This window comes from Diceros bicornis, chromosome 6 (assembly GCF_020826845.1).
Source record: "Diceros bicornis minor isolate mBicDic1 chromosome 6, mDicBic1.mat.cur, whole genome shotgun sequence".
In the NCBI taxonomy this organism is placed as follows: Eukaryota; Metazoa; Chordata; class Mammalia; order Perissodactyla; family Rhinocerotidae; genus Diceros; species Diceros bicornis.
This window is the reverse complement of record NC_080745.1, coordinates 62326299-62345269: the sequence shown is the minus strand read 5'-3', so window position 1 is coordinate 62345269 and position 18971 is coordinate 62326299. Positions and strand designations below refer to the sequence as shown.

General features: G+C 44.3%; 1 protein-coding gene across 1 annotated transcript in view; it reads left to right on the top strand.

Annotated features, from left to right (window-relative positions):
* The window catches only part of TLL2 (tolloid like 2), a 148421-nt gene that overhangs the window by 24904 nt on the left and 104546 nt on the right, over window positions 1-18971 (top strand). The window contains exon 2 of the mRNA XM_058543632.1: window positions 15357-15467. Within this exon, the coding sequence (XP_058399615.1) occupies window positions 15357-15467 (111 nt within the window). The remainder of the gene's footprint in view (window positions 1-15356; window positions 15468-18971) is intronic.

Below are 18971 nucleotides of genomic sequence, written 5' to 3'. Positions count from 1 at the left end.
TTAGATTTATCAAGGGACAAAATTTCAGTATCTTCCTATTTAATTTGTATCTTTTGAGTAATTCAGAGTCTCTTTGGAATAAATTTTCAAGTTTTCCTATTTCCTCCTCCTCCCCCTGCTCTTTTCTGGCACTGAATCTGAGTGTATGGTAGGAGGGCGTAGAAGGTGGGAACGGGGCTCATGCGACTAGGAGTGGCAGCCTCAGATCTGTGCACCGTCATCTGAGTCCACCCTGGTCCATACTGGGAGGCAGTGGGTCTATCTGGCCCCTGGGTCTCTGGGCCCTGACGGTGCCCACTGAGGGGTGTATGGTCATCTCTGGCATTTCAGCCTGACTTGCTGGTACCTGCTGGTGAAGGCCATGCTCTTGAGCATTTGGCTCTGGGTATAAGTCCTACTCTGTGGCCCTGACCCTGATCTCAGTCCTCTGCTGGTCCTCTGGCCCTCTCAGCGCCTCTACATTCCTCCCTGGGTATGTGGGGCAGCCAGAGCCCCAGGACACCAGGTGCTGGGAGCCAGGTCTGGGAGCACCCTCAGGCCCACGTCTCTGGACTCTGCCCTCCACTCACACTGTCTGATTGCCCCGTGTGTTGTGGATGAGGCAGCTTCTCCCAGACTTGCAGCCTCACTCGGCTGTGCCTTGGGGAGTGGGCTACAAGCCTGATGTGCCCAGGATCCCTCACACCACGCCTTCCTCTCCTGTCCTCTGACATGGAGGGCTTCCTCTTACTTCCCCTTCTGTCTGTCCCCTGGTCATATCCTACTCCTTCCCTGAAGTAGCTTTCCCCCTTCTGCCCTCGCTGGGGCCCTAAAGGCAGAATGGATGCTGGAAACAAGACTCACTATGTATTGAAAATTCACCAGTTTAACGTTTTCAGATAGTCCCATCATTTTAAAAGGAAAGAACCATGCATGGTTCATGGGCAGGTGGCTGGGAAATAACTTGATCTTGCTTTGGGCATTGAACTTACACAGACAGAATTTGGAACAAACTCTCTTTTTCATTAATTTACCAATAAATATTTCCTGAGTATATTCTAGATGCCAGACCTTCTAATGGTATCTTGGGTCCTGGTTTTATATGGCCTCCCACCAGGGCAGTTATTCAACTTGATTTTTGTGCAAAATATGTTTTTGCTCTTATTTTGAGAGCGGCATGGGGACTGTCTCCCACAGCATTAAGAGCTAATGGCCTGTCCTCATTTCCTGACATGGCCTCAGCCTGTTGGACCGAGTGACCATCCCTACAGGAAAATGTACATTCCTTTCTGTTGGGGTGTAAATAACCCTTAAAGAAGGGCAGAGAAGCTCTGTTGGGTCTTAGATTCCATCCTGGGGTAGAGATACCCCAGGACAGAAGACAGTCCTCTGTGGCCTCTGGAACTTCCTCAGGCATTTATTCAACAAGCATTTCCTGCACCGCCACTATGTGTCACGTGGTGAGGATAGAACAATAATAGGCCAGGTAGACACAGTCCTTGCCTTCATGAAACTGCAAAGATAGACGTTAAATTTGAATATTAATTACCTTCAGTTGTGGTGATCCACAAAGGAGAAGTTCAAGTAGAATGACTGTTTTTTAGTGTAGCCTCAACTCTCAGGATGGCTCAGGTGTGGTAGAACCTCCTACGGCCCTCCTGGAACAACAGGACCCTCCCCGTACAGGAGAGGCCGGCAAGAAGTATCTTTGAAAAGACAGGAGACATGGGCTTTCTCTGGTTGAGAGCGGAGGCTGTTTCAGAAATGGACTCCCTCCATAACTCCATGGATGCAGCCTGCGAAATCCCTGCGGTGCAGATGGAGCCTGCCCTCACAGGCTGGGAGCCTGGCCTGAGGATCTGGTGGCATCTATGCCATCTCTTAGGTTGCAAACAGAGCCCTTCCTGCATACTTGGCTCAATAAATACTTCCTTCCTGCCTTCCTGCCTTCCCTCCTCAGTCTGCCATTTACTCTGCCTTTCTCCCAGAGGAGGAGCCACACAGCTGCAGGAGATAGTGCCTTGACATGAAGTTGTGACTCCTGGGGAATCCCTAGCCCCTGGAGTGTTACTGCCTGCCTCCAAGCAGGCACCTAAGCTTTCTTGCTTTCTCCTACAGTGCTTTGGTTGAGATCCTTGAAGGAACTATGTAATGAAGAGCACGTTGTGGCAGGAGTGCTGGCTCCAGTGCTGGCTCCGCACTGTTGCCCAGGCTTAATTGGTGTGTCAAAACCCAATTTCTTCCTCTGTTGTTATAGGGATTTTCACCCCTGCCTCCTAGATGTGTGTGGACAGATTCTGCTCCGCTAGTTCAGACCAGAGCATACTGAGAATTGTCCTGAACTTGAGTCTTGGCTCTGCCAAACTACTTTGCTAAGTGACCGTGAGCAAACCGCTTAGCATCCCCACACAGCATGCTCATGTCGATGGAGTGGGGTGGGGGAGGACTCAAGATGACATCCTGATTCTGGTCCTCTGTCCTGGGGTGCCAGTCACTCTGGTTTGAATCCTAGAGCTCTGAGCCTGATGGTGCGGAGCCTCCAGGGCCCAGAGCAGCACTGAGAAACCATTCAGTGGGAGGCGTCCTCTCTGAGTCATGGGCAGGCAGCCTTCTTGGACTGTGTCTTTGAGGGACACCCACAGCAGCTCTCTTTGGGATCCTGAGACAGGGTCTGTAGGACAGAAGGGCAGAATGTGGGATCTAGACGCGGTGACAGGGAGCTGCCAGGACCACAGGATAAGAGATTAGGCTGGGTGTCGGAGGGGGCTCTCTGGGTCCTGAGATGGGGTAGAATCCAGTGGCAGGCCCCGTAGTCTTCCCTTGTGTACTCCCAGGGGGAGGGCCAGGCCAGCACCCTCTTGTGTCTGCTGTGGGTAAGGGCTGCCCTGGGCTGGGTGCTAGTGGTATGTCAATGATCCCCCTGGGGGTCGTACCTGTAAGAACGTTTCTTGGCCTCACTGCACATCACCATTAACAGAAGCCATTTCCGAGGATCTCCATGTCTGGAGGATGTGGCTCTGCTGACTATCTCATAGTTACTGAGTGGTGCCAAGTGCCAGCCTTGTGCTAATAAGCACTGACTCATGTTATCTTACTTGATTTCGTAGCACCTTGTAGGAAGATATTATTAGTGTTTATTCCCATTTGAAAGATATGGAAACTGAGGCTCAGAGAGGTTATTTTCCCAAAGTGGTTACACAGGCACAGCTTGAGCCCATCTGTCTGATTCAATACCTTCACTCGGAGCCACTAGGCTTACACAGCATCTCGCATGATGACTTTCCTTGGTGTGTGTAAAATGGGATTTGCTGTATGAAATACGTATGTGGACGGCTGGAGCCTGTCTTCAAGACATTCGGAATCTGGCAGAACCTGGGAAGCTGAGGAGATGCTACGAGCTGAGGAAGGCAGTTTGGCGGCCTGGAAAGAGCCCAGGTTTTGGGGTTGTGGTTCTGCTACTTGCTGGCTGTGTAACCCTGAGTGAATCATTCTCTTCTCTGAGTCTCATTTTCTTCATCTGTAAAATGGGAATAAGAAAAGTAAAAGAGGGGCTGGCCCTGTGGCGTAGCGGCTAAGTGTGCGCGCTCCACTGCTGGCGGCCTAGGGTTCGGATCCCGGGCGTGCACCGACGTACCACTTGTCAGGCCACGCTGTGGTGGCGTCCCATATAAAGTGGAGGAAGATAGGCACATATGTTAGCTCAGGGCCAGTCTTCCTCAGCAAAAAGAGGAGGATTGTCAGGGATGTTAGCTCAGGGCTGATCTTCCTCACAAAAGAAAAAAAAAAGTGATACATGTAGGAAATCCATTATTAATTAATCCATTGTTAATTAAAGCACTGTAGGAAATATTATTTCCTCCCCATACCTCCAGCTTCACCTCCTCCACTCCCACCATGGCATTTAGTGGGCTCAGTAAATAATTGTTAGATGAATATATGGACACAATGTAGCCCCTATTGTCTAATTGACACTGTTTATCCCAAAGGAATGCAGAGAAAGGAAGGAATGTTTCAGGGGTGGGAGGGAGACCTTCATGGAGGAGACGTGGGTGTTGGTGATGAGAGTTAAGTTGAGCATTGCAAGGGCAGGGTCTTCTGGATGAGGAGAGAGTGGAGTAGGGGGAGAGACAGGGGCCAAGAGGAACCCAGTGAAAATTAGCCAGACGTCACTCTTTCCTGAATGCTCACTCTGGGCCAGGCCCTGTGCCAATGGCTCAACACGCTTCCCTTGTCTAATTCTCACCAACTCTCCAAGATAGGTACCTCTATTTCCAGATGAGGAAACTGAGGCTCAGAGAGATCAAGTGACTTGCCCAAGATCATGCAGCCATTAAATGGCAACAATGGGATTTGAACCCAGATCTCTGTGGCTTAAAAGCACATGCTTTTAATCAACCTGCCTCCCCACATGAACAATAGAAAGCTTGCAGGCAGGAAGCGCCTTCATGGAGAATTCCCTGTGAGGGACTCAGCCTGGGGCTCCTGCACTTTCCTGTCAGGAGGATGCCTGGGTGCTGGGCATCGAGGGGCTCAGGAACAGGTGGAGACCAAGGGCGGCTGAGAGGCCCTCAGGACTGTGCGTGAGGAGTTCCCAGCAGCCTTTTGACTTAGGAAGCAGCTGCTGAAGAGCAGCGCTGTGCTGTTTTGCCCTGACCTCTGTCATTCTCTAGTTTTCAAACTGTTGTGTAGAGGAGCATGGAGACTTACAAGGGCTGCACCTTACAAGGGCTGCACCATACAGTTTAGTGGAATCGATTTCCAGATTCTAAGACTTCCATTTAAGATTCTGTATTAAAACCGCTGGAGGATGCCCTGGTCACGTGACCCTTCCCGCACTTCACAGAAGAGAGTCTCCCCTGTCACACATCCTGAACCCCACTGTGTGCATCGCTCTAAGTACAAAAACCTCAGCACTAAAGAGAAAACGAGAAATGGTTGGTGACAGAGCAGCCTTCTTTGATGAGTCAGGGCACCTTCGACTTGTAGTTCTCCTGTCTTTTCTATCTCCTTGAATTTCTGTGTAGGGGGTTGCTTGGTGTGCAATGGAATGTTTCGAATTCAGAACAACAGAGTAGGGTAAGTTAGTGACAGTGATTCTTTTAAGTATAACTGTAATGTTTTCTGGACTTCTAAATTTTTCAGGATATGTGGATAAAACCCGAGATGAACATTTTCCTTGCTTTCTTTCCTATTGAGCATGTGTTATTCAATAAGGTAGTTAAATCTATTTTACCAAATCACATTGTGAAACATTTATTTCAGTTATAGTCAAGCTTCATCTTATAAAATGTTTACTATCTTCTACTGCCAATGAAAAAAATTAATGTATTTAAACTTATGGTGAAAAATCGTAAATGTCAGGCTAACAATATACATGAGGATAAGTGGTTTTTGGGAATACACAAGCATGAAGGTTTGAAGACCATTATATTACTTTCTCGGCTTGTTTGGGTCTTCCCAGTTCCTGTTCATCTGATCTCTTCCCTCCCACCCTCTTGCTTCTCTCTTTCGGCTCTCAGAATTTATGAGAAGTATTCCTGATTGCATGCCATTGTGAGTGCCATAATTGATACAGGACACTTCTTCTTTGAGGAAAAGATGGCACTGTACTGTGAACTGTCTTGTGCCAAGTCTTCAGGAGGGTGGGAGGGGCTCAGGGTAGGCAGCTGGAAACCCTCTTTGACCAAGCCAACTTTGTTACACATTTCAACAAGGTGAAGTAAGTGTACAATTCAATGATTTAAGTAAATTTATAGTTGTGCAACCATCACCACAATCCAATATTAGAACATTTCCACCACCCTGAAATGTTCCCTCATGCCCATTTATAGTCAAGCCTTGTTCCCACCCCCAGCCCTAGGTGATCACTAATCTTTTTTTTTAATTTTTTGTTTATTGCAGTAACATTGGTTTATAACATTGTAAAAATTTCAGGTGTACATCATTATACTTCTATTCTGCATAGATTACATCATGTTCGCCACCACAATACTAATTACAACCCATCACCACACACATGTACCGAATTATCCCTTTCACCCTCCTCCCTCCCCCCTTCCCCTCTGGTAACCACCAATCCAATCTCTGTCTCCGTGTGTTTGTTTATTGTTGTTATTATCTACTACTTAATGAAGGAAATCATACGGTATTGGACCTTCTCCTTCTGACTTATTTCACTTTGCATTATACCCTCAATGTCCATCCACGTTGTCACAAATGGCTGGATTTCATCATTTCTTATGGCTGAGTAGTATTCCATTGTGTATATATACCACAGCTTCTTTATCCATTCGTCCCTTGATGGGCACTTAGGTTGCTTCCAAGTCTTGGCTATTGTGAATAACGCTGCAATGAACACAGAGGTGCATGTACCTTTACAAATTGGTGTTTTCAAGTTCTTTGGATAAATACCCAACAGTGGAATAGCTGGATCATATGGTAGTTCTATCCTTGATTTTTTGAGGAATCTCCATACTGTTTTCCATAGTGGCTGCACCAGTTTGCACTCCCACCAGCAGTGTATGAGAGTTCCCTTCTCTCCACATCCTCTTCAACACATGTTGTTTCCTGTCTTGTTAATTATAGCCATTCTGATGGGCGTGAGGTGATATCTCATTGTAGTTTTGATTTGCATTTCCCTGATAGTGATTTTGAACATCTTTTCATGTGCCTGTTGGCCATCTGTATATCTTCTTTGGAGAAAGGTCTGTTCAGGTCTTTTGCCCATTTTTCAATTGGGTTGTTAGTTTTTTTGTTGTTGAGATGCATGAGTTCTTTATATATTTTGGAGATTAAGCCCTTATCAGATGTATGGTTTGCAAATATCTTCTCCCAATTGTTAGGTTGTCTTTTCGTTTTGTTGATGGTTTCCTTTGCTGTGCAGAAGCTTTTTAGTTTGATGTAGTCCCATGTGTTTATTTTTTCTATTGTTTCTCTTGCCCGGTCAGACATGCTGTTTGAAAAGATGTTGCTAAGACCGATGTCAAAGAGCGTACTGCCTATGTTTTCTTCTAGAAGTTTCACAGTTTCAGGTCTTACATTCAAGTCTTTAATCCATTTGGAGTTAATTTTTGTGTATGGTGTAAGGTAAGGGTCTACTTTCATTTTTTTGCACGTGGCTATCCAGTTTTCCCAACACCATTTGTTGAAGAGACTTTCTTTTCCCCGTTGTATGTTCTTGGCTCCTTTGTCAAAGATTAGCTGTCCATAGATGTGTGGGTTTATTTCTGGGCTTTCAATTCTATTCCCTTGATCTGTGTGTCTGTTTTTGTGCCAGTACCATGCTGTTTTGTTTACTACAGCTTTGTAGTATATTTTGAAATCAGGAAGTGTGATACTCCAGCTTTGTTCTTTTTTCTCAGGATTCCTTTAGCTATTCGGGGTCTTTTGTTGTTCCATATAAATTTTAGGATTCTTTGTTCTATTTCTGTGAAAAATGTTGTTGGACCTTTGATAGGGATTGCATTGAACCTATAGATGGCTTTAGGAAGTATGGACATCTTAACTATGTTAATTCTTCCAATCCAAGAGCACGGAATATCTTTCCATTTCTTTGTGTCTTCTTCAATTTCTTTCAGAAATGTTTTATAGTTTTTGGTGTACAGATCTTTCACCTCTTTGGTTAAGTTTATGCCTAGGTATTTTATTCTTTTTGTTGCAATTGTAAATGGGATGGTATTCTTAATTTCTCTTTCTGCTACTTCGTTGTTAGTGTATAGAAATGCAACTGATTTTTGTATGTTGATTTTGTATCCTGCAACTTTACCATATTCGTTTATTACTTCTAAAAGTTTTCTGGTGGATTCTTTAGGGTTTTCTATATATAAAATCATGTCATCTGCAAATAATGGCAGTTTCACTTCTTCCTTTCCAATTTGGATCCCTTTTATTTCTTTCTCTTGCCTGATGGCTCTGGCTAGGACTTCCAGTACTATGTTAAATAGGAGTGGTGACAGTGGGCATCCTTGTCTGGTTCCTGTTCTTAGAGGGATAGCTTTCAGTTTTTCACCATTGAGGATGATATTAGCTGTGGGTTTGTCATATATGGTCTTTATTATGTTGAGGTACTTTCCTTCTATACCCATTTTATTCAGAGTTTTTGTCATAAATGGATGCTGTATCTTGTCAAATGCTTTCTCTGCATCTATTGAGATGATCATGTGATTTTTATTCTTCATTTTATTAATGTGGTGTATTACGTTGATTGATTTGCGAATGTTAAACCATCCCTGCATACCTGGAATAAATCCCACTTGATCATGGTGTATAATCTTTTTAACGTATTGTTGTACGCGATTTGCTAGTATTTTGTTGAGGATTTTTGCATCGATGTTCATCAGTGATATTGGCCTGTAATTTTCTTTTTTTGTGTGTTGTCCTTGTCTGGTTTTGGTATCAGGGTAATGTCAGCTTCGTAGAATGAGTTAGGGAGCTTCCCCCACTCCTCAATTTTTTGGAAGAGTTTGAGAAGGATAGGTGTTAAGTCTTCTTTGAATGTTTGGTAGAATTCACCAGGGAAGCTGTCTGGTCCTGGACTTTTATTTTTGGGGAGGTTTTTGATTACTGTTTCGATCTCCTTACTGGTGATTGGTCTAGTCAAATTCTCTACTTCTTCTTGATCCAGTTTTGGAAGGTTGTATGATTCTAAGAATTTATCCATTTCTTCCAGATTGTCGAATTGGTTGGCATATAGCTTTTCATAGTATTCTCTTATAATCTTTTGTATTTCTGAGGTGTCTGTTGTAACCTCTCCTCTTTCATTTCTGATTTTACTTATTTGTGCCTTCTCTCTTTTTTTCTTGGTGAGTCTAGCTAAAGGTTTGTCAATTTTGTTGATCTTTTCAAAGAACCAGCTCTTGGTTTTATTAATTTTTTCTATTTTTTTTTTTGGTCTCTATTTCATTTATTTCTGCTCTGATTTTTATTATTTCCCTTCTTCTACTGTCTTTTGGCTTTGTTTGTTCTTCTTTTTCCAGTTCTTTTAGGTGCATTATTAGATTGTTTATTTGAGATTTTTCTTGTTTGTTGAGATAGGCCTGTATTGCTATAAACTTCCCTCTTAGAACCGCTTTTGCTGTATCCCATAAATTCTGGCATGTCATATTTTCATTTTCATTTGTCTCCAGGTATTTTTTGGTTTCTTCTTTGATTTCTTCATTAACCCAGTCATTGTTCAGTAGCATTTTGTTTAATCTCCACGTATTTGTGGGTTTTCTGATTTTCTTCCTATAGTTGATTTCTAGTTTCATACTGTTGTGGTCAGAAAAGATGCTTGGTGTTATTTCAATCTTCTTAAATTTATGGAGACTTGTTTTGTGGCCTAATATGTGATCAGTCCTGGAGAATATTCCATGTGCATTTGAAAAGAACGTGTATTCTTCAGCTTTTGGATGGAATGCTCTGTATATATCTACTAGGTCCATCTGTTCTAGTGTGTCGTTTAAGGCCAATATTTCCTTATTGATCTTCTGTTTGGATGATCTATCCATTGGTGTAAGTGGAGTGTTAAAGTCCCCTACTATTATTGTGTTACTGTCTATTTCTGTTTTTATGTCTGTTAATAATTGCTTTATATATTTAGGTGCACCTACATTGGGTGCGTAGATATTTACAAGTGTTATATCCTCTTGTTGGATTGTTCCCTTGATCATTATGTAATGCTCTTGTCTCTTTTTACAGTTTTTGTTTTAAAGTCTATTTTGTCTGAAATGAGTACTGCTACCCCAGCTTTCTTTTCATTGCCATTTGCGTGGAGTATCTTTTTCCATCCCTTCACTTTCAGTTTGTGTCTTTAGGTCTGAAGTGTGTCTCTTGTATGCAGCATATATATGGGTCCTGTTTTTTTATCCAGTCAGCCACCCTATGCCTTTTAATTGGAGCATTTAGTCCATTGACATTTAAAGTAGCTATTGATAAGTATGTACTTACTGCCATTTTTTAACTTTTTTTTTTCCTCAGTGTTTTAGTAGCGCTTCTCTGTTCCTTTCTTCTTCTATACAGAATTGATGGTCACTTTAGTTTGACATCTGTCTGAAAGCTGTACTCTTTAACTCCCCTCCTCCCTCCATTTATGTTTTTGATATCATATCTAACCTCTTTTTGTGCATTTGTATCCATTACGTTCTTATCATGGAAATAGATAATTTTTCCTATTTGTGGTCTTCTCTTTTCCCCTTAAATCAGTCCCTTTAACATTTCTTGTAGCACTGGTTTCTTGGTGACAAACTCCTTTAATTTTTGCTTGTCTGGGAAATTTTTGCTCTCTCCTTCCATTTTGAATGATAACCTTGCAGGGTAGAGTATTCTTGGCTGTAAGTTTTTTCCTTTTAGCACTTTAAATATATCGTGCCATTCTCTTCTAGCCTGTAAGTTTTCTGCTGAGAAGTCAGCTGATAGCCTTATGGGGTTTCCTTTGTATGTAACTTGACATTCTCTTGTGGCTTTTAGGATTCTCTCTTTAATTCTGGACATTTTGATTATGATGTGTCTTGATGTGGGCCTCTTTGGGTTTATCTTGTTTGGGGCTCTCTGTGCTTCCTGTACCTGGATGTCTGTTTCCTTCCTTAGGTTAGGGAAGTTTTCATCTGTTATTTCTTGAAATAGATTCTCTGCCCCTTTGTCTCGCTCTTCTCCTTCCGGGACACCTATAACACGGATATTAGTGTGCTTGATGTTGTCCCAGAGGTCCCTTAGGCTGTCCTCAGTCTTTTTAATTCTTTTCTGTTTTACCTGTTCACCTTGGGTAATTTCTTCTAGTCTTTCATCCAGCTCACAGATCTGTTCTTCTGTATCCTCTACTCTGCTTTTGAGTCCCTCTAATGAATTTTTTATTTCCAGTATTGTATTCTTCATTTCTGATTGGTTCTTTTTTATATCTTCCATTTCTTTGTTGACATTCTGAGTTCATCTGTTCTTCTCCCCAGATCAGTGAGCATCCTTAACACTCTTAGTTTGAACTCTCTGTCCAGTAGGTTGCTCATTTCTGTTTCACTTAGTTCCTTTTCTGGGGTTTTGTCCTGTTCCCTTACTTGGAATGTATTCTTTTGCCTCCTCATTTTGCCTCTTTCCCTGTGCTTGTGTCTACGTATTAGGTAGGTCAGCTACGTCTCCTGCTCTTGGATAGGTGACCTTATGTAAGTGATGCCTAGGGAGGCTTCCAGTGTGCTTCCCTCAGTTCTCAATGTTCCAGGGGTGACCCCTATGTGGGCTACGTGTGTCCTTCTGTTGTGGCCTGTTTGCTCTCCCTGTAGGCACCCAGGGAGGCCGAGTTATGCTCCTGGCCAGCTGTTGTAATGCTCAGCTGCTTGTAGTTGTTGTGGGCCCTTCAGTCTCTTTATCAGGTGTGGGGAGCCCCAACACAGTTGGCTGCAAGTTCTAATAGCACATTTGTTTTGCAGTATTTCTTTTAAGTGAGTAGGCCCCCAGCATGGCAGGTTGTTAGGCTCAGGGCCTTACAATTGCTGTAAGCCTCTAGCCTATTAGGTCTCTTGTCAGCTCTCTGAGGATTGCAGCTGTGTGGGGCTGGCCTCAGGCACAGGAGCACCCAATTGTTTCAGGCTTTGGAAGGTGGGGCAAACCCCCTATGTGGGTCTTTGAGAAGCATAAGTCTTCTGCAGCTGACAAGCCCTGCCACCCACAGGTCCACACACACAGTCAACACAGTCCTGCCCCGTGTGAGTGCCCCGACCTCCCAAAGCAGACCCAGTCTCTCCATGGCGGGAGCCCCACACACTCCACCACCACCCCACACTCTCCACCCGCTCCTTGTGCACACCCTGCCCCGCTAAAGTCCGCTCAGTTGCCAGGCTGCAGAGAATCCAGTCACCAATCTATGCAGGCCCACAAGTTGCCTGAGGGCTTGTTGTTGGGTGGGGCCAGTCTCTAGGGTGGGCTGCCTGCCCTGGCTGAGCTGGATTAAATCGGTGCTTTAGCGGGTGGGGCAGACCCTGGGCTAGCAGGCCTCAGGGAGAACTCCAATGGCGTCTGTGTCAGCAGCCCACACCAGGCCTCAACAATGGCCGCCGCCAATGTCCCAGTCCCTGGAGTGTTCTCACCCCTCACCGAGATGCACTCAGGGCCTATTAGGTGAGTCTCTTTTCACCCCAGCACTGTGCACCTTTCTTGTGATTTTAGGATGCTTTCTGAAATGGGTGAGTTTGCGCACGGGCCCTTTAAGAGCCGGTTTTAGTTTCTTTGTGAACCGGGTTTTCTGGGGGTGCTCCCCAGTGTTTTAGTAGCAGGCAAAGTCAGATATCATGCCGCTGGTCTCGATTGTGCTGGGTCCACAAAATGTCCACAGCGGGGGCGCTCCCCGGCTAAGGGCCCCGCGCCTCCAGGGAGGGCTGCGTACCTGTGAGCTGCTCCCGGCGGCCATGAAGCTGGCGGCTTGTGAAGGCAGCGTTTTTCCTCTCCGGAAGGGAGTCTCTGCCTCTTCCACCTCAGTTATGATTGTCCGTTGTTGCAGGAGTTCCTCTTATCCAGTTTTCAGTTCTGTCTCAGGGGTAATTTTTCCACGAGTAGTTGTAAATTGGCTGTGTCCGCAGGAGGAGGTGAGTTCAGAGTCTGCCTGCGCCGCCATCTTGACTCCTCCTCCTACTAATCTTCTTTCTAGCTCTATAAATTTGCCTTTTCTAGACACTTCATATAAATGGAATCATGTAATATGTAGTCTTTTGCATTTAGCTTCTTCACTTAGCATGATGTTTTTGAGATTCATACATGTTGAGGCATGTGTCAATAGTTTGTTCTTTTTAATTGCTAAATAGTTTTCCATTATATAGATATACAACATTTTGTTTATCTATTCAACAGTTGATAGACATTTAGGTTGTTTTCAAGTTTGGGGCTATTATGAATGAGGCTGCTGTAAACATTTGAATACAGGTCTTTGTGTGGACCTATGTCTTCATTTCTTTTGGGAAGAGCCCTAGGAATGGAATTGCTGGGTCTTATGATAAGTTTAACTTGTTAGGAAACTGCCAAATAGTTTTCCATAGTGGGTATAGCATTTCGCATTCCCACTAGCAATGGGTGAGGGTTCCCAATTCTCCACACCACAAAGCTGAGTTTTATTCAGCCTTCGTTATTCAAAAGCCGTCTCAGTTTTTCTTTTATTGTTTACTGATGAGAATAGGTTGGCTCTTCCAACCCTCCAAGTCCTTGAATTTCTGGACTCTATTCCTTTTCATTTTCACTATAAATTGCCTGTCTTGTTTTTCAATTTATTTAAACAAACAACAACAACAAAACAACAGTTCACCCATTTCTCCCAGCCCCAACTCCCCGCCTCTGGCAACCACCAATCTGTTCTCTGTATTTATGACGTTAGTTACATATATATATATATATATATTTAGATTCCACATATAAGAGAGATCATACAATATTTGTCTTTCTCTGTCTGACTTATTTCACTTAGCATAATGTCCTCGAGGTCCATCCATGTTGTTGCAAATGGCAAGATTCCATTCTTTTTATGGCTGAATAATATTCTCTTGTGTATATATACCACATCTTGTTTATCCATTCATCTATTGGTAGACACTTAGGTTGTTTCCATATCTTAGCTGTTGTAAATAATGCTGCAATGAACATGGGGGTGCATATATCTTTTCAAAATAGTGTTTTCCTTTTATTTGGATAAATACCCAGAAGTGGAACTGCTAGATCATATAGTAATTCGATTTTTAATTTTTTAAGGAACTTCCATTCTGTTTTCCATAGTGGCTGCACCAATTTACATTCCCACCAACAGTGCACAAGTGTTCCCTTTTCTTCACATCCTTGTCAACACTTGTTATTTCCAGTCTTTTTGACAATAGTCATTCTGACAGGCGTGAGATGATATCTCATTGTGGTTTTGGTTACCTTTTCGTTTTATTGATGGTTTCCTTTGCTGTGCAGAAGCTTCTTAGTTTGATGAAGTCCCACTTATTTATTTTTGCTTCTGGTGTCAGATTCAATATATCATCGCCAAGACTGATGTCAAGATGCTTACTGCCTGTGTTTTCCTCTGGGAATTTTATGGTTTCAGGTCTTACGTTCAAGCCTTTAATCCATTTTGAGTTAATTTTGTGTGTAGTGTAAGATAATGGTCCAGTTTCATTCTTTTGCATGTGGCTGTCCAATTTTCCCAACACCATTTGTTGAAGACACTGTCCTTTTCCCATTGTATATTCTTGGTTTCTTTGTCGTAAATTAATTGACCATATATGTGTGGGTTTATTTCTGGGCTCTCTATTCTGTTCCATTGATCTATGTGTCTGTTTTTATGCCAATATCACACTGTTTTAATTACTATAGCTTTGTAATATAATTTGAAATCAGGGAGCATACTGCTTCCATGTGCGATTCTTTTTAAAGCCCTTATCTTTCTTGTAGTACCTTGTCAAACACAGCTAATGGCAACCAAGGCATGCTATTAATATTCTGACTCTCAGTCTCTTCACTTAAAGCCATAAGCTTATTCAGTTCATCATCTGCTTCCAAGTTAATGCAGGCAATGGTTTTACCAAATACTTCATCACTGCATAATATACATCACCTCCTTCCAGCCTTCAGTAACAATTTCCTTGACACTCGCCGCCTGGCCCAAAGACAATGGATTTTTGTTACAGTAGCATACCACTTCTGATAGCAACTTCTGTATTAGTCAGGATAAAGAGGTTGTGCTCCAGTAATAAATAGGTCCAAATCTCAGAGACGTATAAAAATAACAGCTTTTATTTTCCTCATTCGTGCTACACATCCATCCTAATCAACCATTGCTCTGCTCCACACCATCTTTACTCCAGAGCCCAAGATGATAGAGTCACCCTCCTCTGGAACATGGCTTATCTTCTGGGAAAGGGAAAGAGGATGTGGTGAATCATACACTAGCTCTTAAAGCTTCCTCTCACATTTAATTAGTCAGAGCAGGTGAAGTGGCCGATCCTGACATCAACAGTCAGGGAAATATAATCTTCCCCCAGGGAAGGGCAGCAAATATTGTGAACAGTAGTTTTACTTATCATGTTATGCTTTTTCTTTCATATCCTGAGGACTCCAGAGAAGAGAGAAGCAGCTGTCTTTGTGTGGTGGTTTTGCCTAGAGCTGCCTATAGCTAGAGTAAGACAGGGTGACCTTTCAAAATACTTTCTAGACCTAAATCTTTGATCTTCAGGGTGGTTGGCTCCTGCCCTGTGGCTTTGATGTACAGAATCATCATCTGTTGTTCCTCTTTCTCTACCAGCCCTAGCTCTTAGGCTCAGGGAGAAATTTGGTTGGATGACTGTCTTTTCTAGATTTCACTACCCAACACCCAATGCCCTCTGGGGCATTAGTAAATCCATTTCTTGACCTCCAGCTTAAATTGACCCATTTATGTTTTTTCTTCTCAGCTGTCTTTTGGGGAGACATTGCCTTAGATGAAGAGGACCTGAAGTTATTTCGCATTGACAAAGCCCAAGACTGGGTCAAGCAGTCAGAGGAGGAAACAGGGCACAGCACAGGTAAGTACTGTGTCCCCCGACCCCTGCCCAGGAGGGAGGGGTCAGGGCTTCAGCAGGGGTAGATGTGGACCACAGGTCATCGGCATTCGACCTGTCAGTCCAGTGCTCACCTGTCTGCGGAGAACCAGAGGTGTCACCCCTCCAGCCCCGCTGCAGGCTGTGGGACTGGAGCCTCCAAGTTGGCTGGTCCTTCTAAGAAAATCTCCATTTGCCTCTTTATCTGAGTGTTCAGGCTGGAGCTCAGAGGGTTCAAGCTTAAGTGCAGCATAGCTTCTCAGGACTCTGGCCTCGGGGTCCGGCACTTCCCACCTGGAGAGAATTCCTGGATGGGCTCCATTTAGGGCATGTCTGATGATGATGCTGATAATGATTAGCATGAGGGAGATGTTTGCCTATGGGCTGTTGTGCCTGTGTTTGTCGGACAACCCTGGCGAAAATCCCCTGGGACCAGCTACACGGTTGGGCCTTCAGACTTAGATTACTCTTCTCTCACTCTCTCTCCTCACCTCCACCTTGGGGTGAGTAGTAAGGGGACTGGTCTCTTGAGTTCTCCTCCCTCCCTGCTCACTGGGCTCAGATGCCTTAACACTGTGGAATCTCCATTCTCAGAAGCAGCCTCGGGGGCTGAGTCATGGGGCTAATGGGCTGGTGTGGCTGACAAAGGCTTGTTATTTGGTGACCAAGGCTCATGTGTACCTGATGCTCCACTGTCTCTGCTACCTGTGACCCCTCCACCCAATCCCCTTCCTTTCTCTTAAGGCTTTTTTAAATTTGTGGTAAGAACACTTAACATGAGATCTACCCTTTTAACAAATTTTTAAGTATACAATACAGTATTCTAAACTACAAGCACAATATGGTACAGATCTCCAGAGCTGATTCCTCTTGCATAACTGAAGCTTTATACCCTTTTTGTGAGCACCTGTCATGGGCCAAATGCAATGCTGTGAGAGAAAGAGGAGTAAGATGTGACCTCTGCCTTCGAGGAGACCTTTCATGCCGAGCAGACGGGGTTTAGATCTGACAAGCTCTCTAACATCTCCCAGGTTCAGTTTTTCTATCTGTAAAATGGAGATGAAGACAACACTTACTCCATAGGAGGTTGGGAGGATGGACTCAGGATAACTGGCTAGCCTGGTGCCTTGCACGATACACATCTTCAGGCAATGGCAGATGTTATCACTAAGGGCTCCCAGTCTAGTAGAATGAGACTGACATATAAATAGATAAACAGTAATTCCTCATGGCAAGTGCTGTAATGAACCAAGAACAGTGGGAAGAGAGAATAGTGAGTGGAGAAGCCTAACTAGGTGAACCAAGAAAGGCATAATGGGAATGGGCACTCTTGTGTTGTGTTTGAAGGATGTGTAGGTGTTCCTTAGGTGAAGAATCAAGAAAAGACATTTCAGGCAAAGGGGAAGCTATGTGCAAAGGCAGGGAGTATGAGAGGGGCCGTCTTGATTCAGGGAACAGAGGAAAGGTGTGGGTCCTTGGAGGGTAGCTCTTTGGGATGGGCGGTGGTAGAGAGATGGACCTGGAGAGGTTGGCTGGGGTAGATGGTGAAGGTGCCTGTCGAAGGGGTGGGTGAGAATGTGCCCAGAGTGGGGGCAACTCCTACAAAGCTCGATGCCTGTTGAGCTAATGAGCTGGGGCTTTCCCCTGTGGGCTGCAGGGGTCCTGCCCAAGGTTTCTGAATAGGAGTGTGACCTGCTCAGCTTTGACTTGGGGGGCCTTGGTGGAGTCTCCTCTCCTACTGCTCTGCACAGCCCACCAGCTGCCCTGAGGATGCTGGGTTCCTGGCTGGAAGCTTGGGCAACCTCGCCGTGCTGCTTGCTGGGGGTGAAGGTGGGGCAGGGGCTGTCAGGCAACCCCTTCCCCCACTGTTGATGCATGCGGTGGCATCCAGGAACATTCCCAAAGGCGGGGGTGCCTTGCAAGGCTCTGAGGTTCCACTAGAGTTGATTCACCAGTTCTTCGTTTCAGCATTTCCTGGCGCAGAAGGCCCTGGGATCTCTTATCCACTTGGGAGGGAAGGAGGAGAATATACTGTATTCATGTTTCTGGGTGTGGTTTCCATTCATTCATTCATTCATTGAAACCTCTATTGAGTGTCCACTTTGTGCCAGGTCCTGTGCTAAATCCTGAGAAGGTATAAATTGAGGTTTCTCTTCTTAAGGATTCACCAGCTAGTGGAAGAAATAGATGCAGAAACCAAAAAGAGCGCTGAAGTCTTAGAGGTGGGCGTCCCAGGAAGCATAGGGGCAGTGGGGGCATGAAGAAGGACCATTACTGGGAGTGGGGGAGTCAGAAGGGCTTCCCAGGGAATGGGGTCTTGGGGCGATGGAGGGCTTTCCCAGGCTGGGGAGTAAAAAGTTAGAGGGTAGAACAGGGCATTCCGGACAGAGGGAGGGGTGGGAAGAGGACGCTGGGAAATGGGATAGCGGTCACCACTGAGGAGGTTACATGGCCTCCTTGTCCAATGGTTGGTTCCCTCTTCCTGTGGAGGGGGTGGGTGGGAATGTGCCTAGCGTAGGGGGCAACTCCCATGGCTCATGAAGGACATGGGCAGCTACAGGGACCAGGCCAAGTCCTGGGCTCCAAGCTCCCCACAGGGGGTGGGGGATGAGGGGAAAGCAAGATGACAATTGTTGTCAGGAGGTCAGAGGGACCCCACTGCCAATGGCCGGGAAGAAGGAGGAGCAATTAGGCACTTTAGAGCTTCTTTTTGATGTCTGGTTCTATGACTATCATTTCTTAGGATTTTGGAGACCTCTTATGTATGGTTTGAAAGGTCTATTTGAATTTTAAATGGGGTTTAGAAACCAAATTATTTTTCATGCCAATATATATACAACCTTAATTGAGCTCTAACAAAAGGAAGCATCTCTTCATAATTCTACCACTCCAGCTAATCATATTCTTCCCCCCAAAATTCTTACCTGGAGGCCTAGAAAAGTTGACCTGATTGTAATCTTTGTGTGGTTAAAATTTTTTAAAACTTTTTGATTTTGCAATATTACTTTAAAATAGTGAACTTCATGTATATCAAATATACAGTTTGATCAACTTTTACATGTGTCCATGTCTGTGTAACCACCACCCAGACCAAGGTACGGAATATTTCCAGAACCCCAGAGACTTCCTTATGCCCCTTCCTAGTCAGTATCCATCCCAAAGTAGCCACTTGCCTGACCTCTCTTACCACGGATTCATTTTACCTGCATGAATGGAATCATACAGTGTGTATTTTTTTGTGTCTGTCTTCTTTCACTCAGCTTTATGACTATGAAATTCCCCCACGTTGTTGTGTGAAACAATAGTTCATTCTCTTTCAATGCTGTGCAGTGTTCTATTGTATGAATGTACCCTAGTTTATTCATTCTTCTGTTGACGGACATTTGGACACTTTACAGGTTTTGGCTGTGATAAAGCTGCTACTGACATTCTTGTGTGTATCTTTTGGTGGACACACACACAAGCACTCATTTCCATTGGGCATATACC